The following is a 12659-nucleotide window of genomic DNA, read 5'->3' on the forward strand; positions in this document are numbered from 1 at the left end:
TTTTGGTGGAAATCTTTTAATATGAAAACATTAAAGACATTTTCAAATGCTTAGTTACAAGCATGCACAAAATGAAACAAATTAATATATCTAGGTATTAAAATTAAAGGATTTGATAAAAATATTTAATTAGTAAATAATCCACGCTTAATAGCATGGATTATAGATTAGATTTATAATCTGTGAAACTAATTATCCTATTATTATTTAATAAAAGAACAAAATTGTTTAATAGATAATAGTTGGCGGCTCAAGACCGTGGTATTCGGAACTCCTTACAAAAGATCTATGTGCAGCAGTGGACGTTCATTGGTGGATATGGGTGATGATGATGAATAATTTACGGATCAACCAGATGGGTCACACTCCATAGTATTAAGAGGAAATAGAGCCTCACATAGCTATATGACCAAGAAACACATCCTACTATAGGCGTAGGTGTCAAGTCATGTGGCTGTAGTAACGACCGACCCTTTCAGATCGATACATAGAAATTATCTATTAAGGTGTCAAAAATGCTTATAGTCAAATAGAAGTCCCTCAGCATAGAGGAGTCCACAGAACTACAGCTCTTGACGCGCCGACACAGCTCAGTGACTTGATGTCGGCGGGTTTGGCGACTGTATCGCGTCTTTTAAACAAGTTGGCAAAGTTTGTCGCCAATTTACTATACGAACGATTGTAAACGAGCGTCAGACGGCTTGCAGGTATGTGTCGGTGTAGATTAAGATATGTTTCAGCGTAGATACCTATTAGTAGATTGAAATCACTTATTGTTTTGTCTTATAACAAATGTATATATTTAAAGAATCAGATGGCAAAGATAACAATATAAGTATCTACTGAATTATTTATTATCAAGGAATCTGATCGAGTATTAGGACTTGAAGAATGTATTTAAGATAACTATAGATAATATTTACGTTGAGCATTCGTTGTCACAATTTCTGATAATGCGTTAATTAAGGGTTCATAGATATGGCAAGAAACCGATCTTTTCATGTTAATATTTAAATAACATGAAAAGATCGGTTTAATTTATGTTAGTATATTTTAGAATATATGTTATTCTGTTCGAAGTTATAAAAAATCTGCGTTTATGCTAAAGACCGTTTGAATAATTCTGGATGCGATCAAAATTCACGTTCCAAAGAATGAGTTTACGTAGATTCTCCACGTCTCATAGGAGCCAAGTATTTAGAGCTCGAACGCTCCACGATTCTCCAATGCAGGTTGGCGGGCTACCTTTTAGTCGCAGGTCATAACGTACGAATAGTTTGAAATGTAGAAAAACTATTTTCAATTTCAAATGTGAATTTATTTTTTATACATAGGTTTAAAATCCGGATATTATTATAAAACATATAAATTAAAATAGAAGTAAATAGATAGATAGATAGGTATTTAAGTACATAATAATATTAACAAACTTTTTATGTCTCCTATTTCCAAACGTGAATTTCCTTCGTACGTTCCTTCTGTGTGAAATATGCTTTACAGTGATATTAAAATTCACGTACACTCTCACAAACTTGCAAAACAGCATGTAAAGGAAGCCTACTTCAAATCAACTGTATGTGTATTTGATTTCAAACCTATTCGTAGTAGTAGGTATATAAATTGTATGGTTAACTTTTAAGCCTCATTCAAAACCTTACAAAAAAAAAAGGCCTAAAATACGTAATTATTTCTAAAACTCAGGAAAGTGGCAATATTCATATAATCGGGCATAACAGCAAGAAGTTGCTTGTATTCCTCAGTGAAGTCTTCCGGATGGAAAGCCTTGTGCGAATGGTGAGATACGTCTACTAGGAGACCAGACTGAAGTGGTGGTGGTACCTGAAACGAAATGTTCATTAAAGACTTAGAATTATTAAAAGTATTAATATGCTACGATACCTAGACTGTTAGACCAACGGATATATTGTTAGCTTCTAATGGATCATCATCCACCGGCCCACTAAACCCCGGTTTCTCGCACGGGTAAAATCGGTTAGAGCTTCGGCCTCCCATCCGGGGTTACCGAGCTCGACCCCAAGCACGCAACTTCTGAGTCTTCAACTTTTCTGAATTATGTGCGACCTTAATTTAAGGAGTTTAAACCAGAGAAGCGACGCTCGGCTCGGAATCGGATCCATCCTTTATCCTGCGATATTGATATTGCCTATATTGAGCACGGAAGGTAAGCTGGCATCGGGAAATAACGCAAAACTCATCTCAGTGGTAAAATAAGTAAATAGTTACTATATTCTAAACCCATATTATTTTTAGTTAATAATCGTATAAATTTGAAGTCAACGAGAGTCCTGACTGCCTTTATCCATTCGGAACTCACGAGCCATATTGACTCTTTTACAGATAGTATGAGTATCTCATATATTCCGGAAATGTGCTTACGCTATACGCTTTCCTGTCTTGATACTTACTTTCAAGGTCACAGAGAATACAAATGGCGCGAAGGTTTCGGAGTATGTGGCCGCTGAGTGGACGACGGTATACACGGGTCTGTTTCGTACTACTCCCGAATCCTTGACTGGGTCGCTAAAGGACCAATCTGTTAGCTCAACACCCTGTACTGGCCATATGGAAATCAGGTTGTGGGCGTTACCTGCAAATATTCAAGACATACTTATTTATGGAATTATGCAAAGATTCCGTAATGTTCACGGGATTACCGTCAGCCGTGAAAAATAAACACAAGTTAATATTAACATTTACGAATAATAAAAGAACTACTATAAAAAAGGATAGATTTACGTTGGTAAAATCACTATATATTTTCCTACTTACTTGAACTATCATAATAATTACAGAAATTATGGTATACGTTCGCACACATACAAGGGAATCGAGAAGAGATCGTTAAATTAATTTATTTTAAGTAAAGTTAATTTTGAATTTCCAGTACCAGCCCGGAGTAGAAAATTGGCAAGCAGGTTCAACTGTCGGTCCCTGCTATTACTTAGCCCATAAACCAGCATGGGAACAGTGGGAAGGGTTCTCTAGAACCTCTCTCTCTCTCTTTCTCTCCTATAAGAGACGAGGCCCGTTGCCTTGCAGTGGGTCGTATATATACTGAGGATGATGATGATGATGAAACTTACCACGCATTGTGAATTGGAGAGTGCATAAATTGCCAACACAGGAGCGTCTGTCGAGTGACAATGAGTGAGGAAATTGCGCCGGCGGTTTCATGTTGATGAAGATACCGCCCCGACTGTAACATTAAGCAGAAATAATATTATAAATAATTAGCTGAAAAGATGAAGGTAATAAAATCCATACCGATTTACTTATAATAAAACTGTAACTGGACAAGCATTAAAGGATGGTTTAGGCTAGGCCGAAGCTGGAACGAGCCCTGCCCCGTACGAGATACGGATGAGAGACGAATCCTAAACATTCCGATCATTTTATATAAAGCAGTTTATGCTACACCGTGGGAGTCCGGGCTTCAAACGAGACTCGGCCGTACCCAGCGCCTGAAATAAATTCTCGTACACAACGGTCTAGCGCAAATCATCTTTGAATCCGTACATTTTCAAAGTTTAGTCCAGGAAAGATTTCAATTTAATGCTTTATACGTATGTCTGTCTCGAAGCGCATTACGGTGAAACTTAGGTTTCTACGCGGCATCGTACCAGAACAGAAAATAAATATTAGCCATAAGTATCAGTAGACCTATACGCACTATTTCACATGTGTACAATAACAATTGTTTGTATTCCTCACGTACATTCCATTCCGACTGAAAGTGAAGTCTTTTTGAATATCATTTTAGTTTGCTATCGATACTTCTTTACTTATTATAAAACACTCACACTAATTCGCTGTTTATAGGTTTGGATTTTTTAAACTACGCAATTGATTTTATTGCAGTGTTCAGCAATAAATAAACTGTTTCTAGAGAAATGTCAAAGCTTCTGAATTGTGGAATGCACTCCCATTGGATATAAGCCAGTCGAAGTCACTGGGCATATTTAATAATGCTGTTAAGGCTCATTATCTCGCTCAATAAAGACGACTATTATTATTTATTTATCTACTCTAACTCATATTTAAGTATTTATGGTATGCTTAAATATTTATTACTATTTTTTTTATATTTATCAATAGTGTTGTTGTATTTGTGTTTGTTAGTCTGGTTTATGTATTAGTATGTAGTTATTCGTATGTATGTTATAAATAGTGGACCTCACCTATTCGTTTTTCTTTTTAGTTTTCTTATCCTAAGGTTGCCTGGCAGAGATCGCTACTTAGCGCTAAGGCCGCCTTTTGTATCCCGCTACATTCTTAAAGAGTTTGTTATTTTTTTTGTTTTTCTCAGTGATGTACAAATAAAGAGTATACATAAATAATTAATTAATAATTAAATATATAAGGTTTTTATAAAGTAAACATGAATATTAGGGTAGAGATAAACCAATAAACAAACATATTTTGTGCGCTTGCATTGCAAACAAATAATAACCTTACAAAATATTAATCTATTTTTTAAGGTTATTATTTGTATCAGTACTTACTACGTGATCGTTTACTACCAATAAAACAAAAACAAACAGCAGCACTAAAAGCGCGTTTGAAATATCGATAAAGGATATCAGATATCTTGGAACGCACTTAAGTTGTACTTACTTCAATCTGCTAAACCCTGGTCGGTACAAAGGTAAGTTGCAGTATAGGTAATCATCGCATTCCTCATCTATTATCTTTATGTCACTCGATCTGATCTGCAGTCCTTTGTGGCTCAAACTATTCATCTCTCTTGAATGACTTCTGTCATGTACGAACAGGGGGCTGCTTCGGATTGCTGTCAAAGCTGAATCTACATTTAGAGCATCCGTTTTAGCTATTAAGGTTCCCGTAAATCTTTCTATTGGCGCACGACTTGCGTTGTAAGTTGTTACTTGTGAGTGCTGAAAGGAAAGTAAATAGTTTATTATACACAAGGCACTAAAAATGAAAAAAAGGCCTAAAGTCTTCCATGCTGGCAGAGTGTGTATTGGTAGACTTCTAACGCCTTTGAGAATATTATGAAGTACTTATATTACTAAATGATCGTGTGGCGCGCTGACCCTGAGTATGCCTTTTATAGAACTAAGTTCTATGAGCACTCGTTTACAGTGCAAGCCATAGCGCTGTGGAATGCGCTCCCAATCGACATAAAGCAGTCTTAGTCACTTTGTATTTTTAAGAAAGCTGTCAAAAACCACTATAGTTTGCATTTAAGACGACTTGTAATACTATTAACTGTTATTAATGTAGATATTTATGATATGTTAAAGCATATGTTAGTTATTTTTTTTTATTTTTATATTTATTATATTATGTATTATTTTATTTGTGTAATCTAGGTCAAGTTTTAGTATGTACTTATTAGTGTGTATTTTTTTTAATATGCACAACCTGCAGTATGTTATGCTTTTGTTTTCCTTATCCTAAGGTTGCCTGGAAAAGATCGCTACAAAGCGATAAGGCCGCCTTTTGTATACTTCTTTTGTCTGTGTTTTTTTTTATTTCTTCTTCTGTATTTTTATTTGTGTGCAAATAAAGAGTATAAATAAATAAAAAAATAAATATCACTTGCTATGACGGTGAAGGAAAACATTGTGAGAAAACCTGCACGCCTGATAGTTTTCCATACTGTTCCCAACGGCGTTTAAAGTCTGCCAATCCGCACTTGGCCAGTGAGGTAGACTACGGCCTAAATCCTTCTCATTCTGAGAGGAGACCCGTGCCCGGTAATTGGTTGATGATGATGATGCTATGATACTTACAGTAAAGTAATGCCTCTGCGTGACGTCACCGCGGTAAGGATGGAAGGGGAAGAATATGATACCGACAGACACTATCAATACACCAGCCAACACCCCCGTGAGACCTTTGCGTGAGAATAGAAGCTCAATTCCAGACTGAAAAAAAAGGTATGTTATTGTAAAATTTTATAAAACAGTAATAATAGTTTATTATGAAAATTAAGCTTAATTTGCTATACTCCGCGGACAGCAGGAGATGAGATGATCTGTATGGTGTAATTTATAATTACTTCAATCCGTATACTACACACCAAACAGTGTAATCCTCGGCAATGTACCATTTACGCACGTTTCGCTCCGAAACCGGAGCATCCTCAGGAGATGTTGACTTTACAATGAATAATTGTTTAGTTCTTAACAATTATTCATTGTAAAGTCAACATCTCCGATTAAGTCATTGCTCCTCGAAGTAATTATAAATTACACCATACAGATTCTCCTGCTGTTCGCGGAGTATAGCAAATTAAGCTTAATTTTCATAATATATTATGGATTTCCCCAAAGTAACGCCTGCTTCTATCCAATATGTAATAATAGTTGCTGAATATTACCGCTAGGGTCAAGCGGTAAGATTCAGCAATATATAAAGAGAATAAGTATAACAAACGCATATCTTATAAAGCTGAGCTTTATATGTTACTAAAAATATGTGTAAGGTATTTTTTATTATATTATCTGTTTTAAAAAGAGCGGACTATAAAAACATGTAAAAATGTAGAAAGGTACATACGCCTTGTATGTACCTATACATGACATGACAGTAACACAAATACTATTGTACTGAAAGTAAAACTTACAACTGTTGAAGCAACGTAAATAACCAGAAAGGCGTTAAAAGCTGCGATTATGAGATCCGGAGAGTCAGAAGCCGAACGTCCCATTATGGGTATAGCCAGGCAGTTAAGCCTGGTAGCCAGTGAGAAGGCGAACATCGTGGCAGGCAGATGTAGGATCACTTCTAGCACGAGTACTTGCCATGCTGAAAAATTATCAAGAATTGAAACATTTTTTCAAATCCACGATGGTTCCTCGGATAAGCTAACATTAACTTGACATCACACACCTCACATTGTTTATTAATCTGTGGAAGGAAAAAAATGCTTATACCTTACCTTCATTGGCTCAATAATTTTTTTATTGGCATAAAAAGGACGGCCAACATTTTTGTATGCATAATAAAAACTGCGCTTTTCAAATATATTTTACTAATATTAATATATTTTTATTTTTAGAGGGTATGCACGGGGTATGCAGATGGTATAAAATGATGAAAACCTCCAGTACGAGTTTAAATACTTAAAGGTAGGCTTTTTATAACTTTTACAATGCCTACCCTTAAGTTTTTTATACCTCGTACTGGAGATTCTCTTCATTTTATATCATCTGCATACCCTGTGCATACCCTCTGTGCACGCCACTGACGGTGAGTGTTGTTTGATAGTCACAGAGCTTTTTATGACAGCTAGTCCGAGGAAGAAGCTTGATTATTTCTGACGAAAAGCAGCATTGTTTCAATGTGTTCCAAAATAGCGAGGCTTTACACTTAAGCCTCGGGTTGATGGACTGAGGGCGCCACGATATACGACGTATTCCTTGCATGCCTTGCATATTGTTGCTCTGTTCATAGGCGATGGTTTTTCACATATTATCATGTGGGCCATCTGCTTGGTCTGCCAATTATTACTATAAATAAAAGAGAGCCTTACTTAAGATAGATTTCATTTCGGACTCTTTGATCTTATGAGGCTGCTTCTGATACGTACTTGGAAATTATACTACGTTGGTGTGCTAATTTTGGTATGTAACTTTAGTGACTGTACTTACTAAAACAAAGGGCAATGGTATACTAACCGCTAAGGCATCGGCATCTCGCCAACGAAGTGGTTATAACACTTCCAATCGACATCCCCAAAAGAGGAATCGCGAGTAAATATCTTATATTTGCGGTCTCCGCGGCACAACACGTCCATAACAGTATGATTGCCATCAGAAGTCGAGTAGTGGTCATAGCTTGAGCTGTCCTGATTGGGCGATCGTAATCTATCTGAAAATAAATATAAGAATATTTCTGTTAATATTCTGTAATATATTCAAGTTAAAGCTAATAAAGGTAATATTTTAATTGATCAAATTAACGCTCATAGCTTCGAAAAGCTGTCCTGAGTTGCTTGCCGCTATAACTCGGTTCCATCGAAAGCGAATCTAAAGCTACAACCACTAGGCTGTCACCACTTTACTTTGCAATTTATTGAAAAGTCATCTAATCTAGTCTTAAAAAGTCTAAGAATAAAATTCAATAAGTACCTTTGAAGATCTCCAAGAGTCAAAAGCATGGGAAACTCCAACAGATGTGACTAAATAAGGCAGCCAGTAAAACGGAACTACGAGCCAGTGTGCAGACATATATCTAGAATGGAAAAAACATATAAAAATATACTTAAAATATGAATTAAGGTATGGAGGTAATCATTTTTTTCTATTATGTTGCTCATGAGGATCCGTCTATAAAAGATACTGACCTCATTTGCTTCGTGAAGTTAAGCATGATAAGGGTAAATGCGACAACAACCAAGAGTCCAGATACTATGCATAGCAAATGACTCACTGCAGACCATATCAACTCAATAACAGTTTCTCGTTCTGTGGAAAAAATAACATGTTAAAAAACAATTTTGAGGAATTGAAGGAGAATATCTTACCTGAGAGTACTGTACTTTATTGTAGAGTACTCTCAGTTGAAATACTCATACCATCTCATGACCGAAATCAATATTCTATCTAATTTGAAATCTTCAGATGAAACAGTATAGTAACAGTCAAAAAGATTGCACGAATGTGTAATTAACCTTAAAACTAATTAAGGATTTTGGTTTAGATTCAAATAATAATTTAAAGCATTAGCTGATAAACACATAAATTTAAAAAATGTTGTAGTCAACAATAATTTTTAACTTACTGAAGCCAAAGAGCCACAGGAAGTAAACTACGCTCAATAAACCCATTGATCCCACTACTATATCCACAGTTACCGCAACGTCTCTGGTGTACGAGATAATGTATAAGCCCAAAACGTCGAAATATACCACGGTTGATGCTGGTTGCTAAAAAAGAAATAAGAGTCAGTAGAATGTTAAAGATTCTAGTTTTATGGCTATTAAGAAAACAAATAATAAAAACGCTCTCAATATTTTTTTTTATAGAATGTAAGCAGGAGTAATGTAACAAAATACTTATGAAATGGAAATAGTTTTGTACAAAATACCTCGATTGCTAGATCCTCATCGTCACCCAACGCTCTGGTAAGACCTATGAGTAAATCCGCAGCATTCTGCATTACACCTTCTTTTATTAAGTCTGGTCTATCGTTACGGGTATGGTAAGTATTACCCCACTTTACAAATGCTATGTCTAAACCTATAATAGGAATTTTGTTTAAAATTTTGCCATTGGATATACATGGGCGTTACTTCCCGGTATTTCAATGAACCGTTGAATTTACAAAAGTAATTGCTTAAGTATATGTTTTGTGAATTTTCCATGAAATTTCCAGGTGGATACCTGTACACACGTTTAGCTTCGACACCGGAGCATCTCCAGAAGTGATTGTAAAGTCAATATCTTCAATTTTGAAGATTGAAGAAATTACAAATGGCACAGTGCAGATTTGCCTGGTTTTCGCTGATTATAGCAATCAAAGTGTAAAGAAAATTTCATGGAAAATTCACGGCGCTGACCGGAATTCTTTAATATCTATGTAGTGTGCTGTATAATGGTTTAAGAAATTCTAAATCGCACCGTGCAGATTTGCCTGATTTTTGCAAGGTTAACTTTCATTGAAAATCCATATAATATGTAAGCAATTACTTTTGTAGATTCAATATTTCATATAAATCGTACGAATTTATAATCTTACCATTGATTTTCCCATAATCTCTCCATATCCTGAAGTCAGTATCGGATGGTATAATGCCGTAAGTAAATAAGAACTCTCCCAAACCTTGTGCTATGGGTCTTAAAGTTGTTTTCTTGTAAACGTCTAGCACTCTGGGATCTGTTACCTAAAACAATATTTTTTGTATGTTTATCTTACGTTCCCTTTTCTCACTTATATTTTAAAGAGTTCAACGCCATAAATAATTATATATTTGATATTGTCGTGTTTTATGAACCTAAAAATATAAATCAAATCAAATTAGTACATTAATATTTGCTTACCTGGAAAACACTAGGTCTCCCGTTCATACCTGCTGCATCTAAGTTGATAACTCCAATAACATTCTTTGCCCAGGGGTGGCTTAAAAATCCGTGACTTGCCTGTAAATATAAAATCAAGCTTATACCAAATGAAAGAAAAAAAACAATTCTCAATCCATGCCATTATTAATGTGTAACGGATTCCATAATACTATTGTATAGTAAAAAATTACACCACTGGTCAATACGGCCCTTAAGGCTTTTTAAAATAGTGTGTATAATATAATCTTTAGTCACCTGTAACGCATTTTCTTCTGCACCATTTATGAGGAATATTATATTATGTTTCAGCTTCCTTTTTCTACGTGACAACTTCTCCAAAGTTTCGACCATAGCACCACAAAACAAACCATCGTCCGAGGCACCTGTAAGATGTTTTTTTTCAATGACTTGTTTATGCTTAATAGTCTGACAAATGACTTTTGATAGATTCTTTGAACACGATTCCTATACTTAATTTAAAGAGAATAGTTTTGGAAAATTTTCCAGAACTATAGGCTTGCTCCACTAGCGCCCCACTAGTCCGATAATATGCTAAATAAAAACTATACGTCTGTCTTCAAATAAGAAAAATAATGCTGTGCCGACCCTGCATACTAGCTTTTGCTAATAGCAAGTAATTTTTCTCTTCTAAGCTTTGTAACAGTTTATTCTACGAACGAACTATAAAAACATCAAATCAAAACTTACCAATAGAAAAAGGCACAGAATCATAATGAGCATTGACAAGAATTGATGTGCCAGCGGTCCCGTCAGCGTTAAAGCCACTCTCACCCTCCAAAACTGCCACTATGTTGGACAAGTTTTGGTAAACTTGCACAATGGGTGTACCGAAGGCGATCCAAAAGTTTCCTGGAAAGAATATTGTATATTTCCAGCCCACAAAAAGCAAAGTCCAATTCAAAATATTGGTTTTATCCTAGAATTTATTCCTTTGGAATCAAGGAACGTAGAATAATATCTGAATCATCTTTCATTTCTATTTTAATCACTTCTTTAAAACGATTGATGTTTTAATAATTATTTTATTGTTAATCATTCAAATGGTTTGTCCACTGTCAATAATTAAAAACTTAAATCTTGTGGAGAAATTATCCTAAATAATACAAAAATACTAACTAGTAACAATTTAAAAGTAAATTGTATCAATCTTGGTAGGATATGTGGAGATGATAACTTAAGCATCATAGATTTGGATGGTTGGACCATACTTTGCCAAAAATTAATTATTCTCAAAGAGCATAAACTCACCATCGACTAACTGCCAGTCTGTGTGTATAGGCAGATTGGAAGTGCTTGCTATATTGTCCACAAGCTTTTTAAGATCCTTGGTTTTGGTGTAGTGGTATTTTGCGCCGGCTACCCTCGGCCCATCTCCGAGTATTTCATCTAGGTATTTTTTTGCAGATTCCTCGCTAACAGTTCTCGAATCCTGAAATAGACACGGAAACAAAATATCTTTAAGTTCATTGCTGCTCTTTAGATTAATTACGTAAGCATGACAAGAATACAGATACAAAGATAGCCAGGTAAAAAAACGTGTTCTTAACAGCTATGATATCTAACAACAAATAATTCATATAAACCGATATAAAGTGGAAAAAACTTACACTGCTTGGAATATCCCTTTCTTTGATAGGAGTTGGTAGCTCATCTTCAATCAATATCGTAAAATAAGCAAAAAGTAAAAAAAATCCCAATAAAGGTATTAAGAAAAGGCTAGGCACCTGAAATATAAAAAAAATATTTAAAAAATTCGGAGAAATAAAATTTTGCACAATAATTTGAAGAAGCTATAAAAAAACCTACATTATCTCAGCATAGTTTCGAGCTAGTCAGATAAAATACCATTCAAAAGCGGCAGCTGATTTCATTAATTGTCCTTATTACATATCAATGAAATTATCAAGACAAACGAATATAATAAACAGACACGATAGTTATCAGCAATTTGATAGCAGAAGAAAAGGGGTGTAACGTTATAACATTACTACATTGGCGTCTTTATTTGTTAATATCTTTACGTAGTTTTGCTAAAAATATTTAAAGAAGCCTTTAAAAAGGATGGAAAATTTACGAAATAAACTAGATAAAAATAGGGAAATAACGCTGAACTATTTTTTATTCCATGGCAACAACATAATAGTATTGCTTTTGCCAAACTAGTAGGAAATAGTAGTCTTTGAAATACTGTGTTGTTTGCAATTAATAAAATAAAGGGCAAGATCCGCCATTCCACAGATACATTCACAGAACCCTTCCGAAAAATAAGAAAGGGAATTAATGCCCAAAAACCATAAATATTTGTATTATAATAGTTAAAAAAGACTTTGTTTCTTAAAATATGTCAGACTAGACATTACAATATTAAAAAATAAAATTAATATAAATCAATATTTAACAGTTTTTCATGTTTTATAATATTTTAACCAAAAATTGAAAACAAAAAAATTGATTGCAACGCTTTGCCACAAATCCTGTTTCATTGAAGACGTTCTTTAAAACAACTTTATAAATCACTAAACATATGTGAGAATAACGCACTCTCGTCCTCGTAGCCGATTTTGGCGTGCTATCTTCTTCTGTCAT

General features: G+C 34.7%; 1 protein-coding gene across 1 annotated transcript; it reads right to left on the reverse strand.

Moving 5' to 3' along the window:
* Positions 1-1671: 1671 nt before the first annotated feature.
* On the reverse strand, positions 1672-12659 carry LOC120629696 (putative endoplasmic reticulum metallopeptidase 1-B). The gene is made up of 18 exons (XM_039898719.1): positions 12615-12659; positions 11681-11797; positions 11322-11502; positions 10761-10922; positions 10308-10435; positions 10032-10130; positions 9730-9874; positions 9079-9230; positions 8773-8917; positions 8336-8456; positions 8121-8223; positions 7668-7860; positions 6614-6795; positions 5778-5912; positions 4636-4916; positions 3105-3217; positions 2427-2608; positions 1672-1839 (listed from the first exon to the last, which is right to left on the reverse strand). The coding sequence occupies exons 1-18, from the start codon at positions 12657-12659 to the stop codon at positions 1672-1674; spliced, it is 2652 nt and encodes an 883-aa protein (XP_039754653.1).

The sequence above is a fragment of the Pararge aegeria genome, chromosome 1 (genome assembly GCF_905163445.1).
Source record: "Pararge aegeria chromosome 1, ilParAegt1.1, whole genome shotgun sequence".
In the NCBI taxonomy this organism is placed as follows: domain Eukaryota; kingdom Metazoa; phylum Arthropoda; class Insecta; order Lepidoptera; family Nymphalidae; genus Pararge; species Pararge aegeria.

Coding starts and splice junctions, on each gene's coding strand:
- LOC120629696 (XM_039898719.1), bottom strand. CDS start 12,659: ATGACAGAAGAAGATAGCACGCCAAAATCGGCTACGAGGACGAGA. Junction 9,231..9,729: donor AGATTATGGGAAAATCAATG/GTAAGATTATAA, acceptor TTCCTATTATAG/GTTTAGACATAGCATTTGTA. Junction 2,609..3,104: donor TCTCCAATTCACAATGCGTG/GTAAGTTTCATC, acceptor GAATATTTGCAG/GTAACGCCCACAACCTGATT.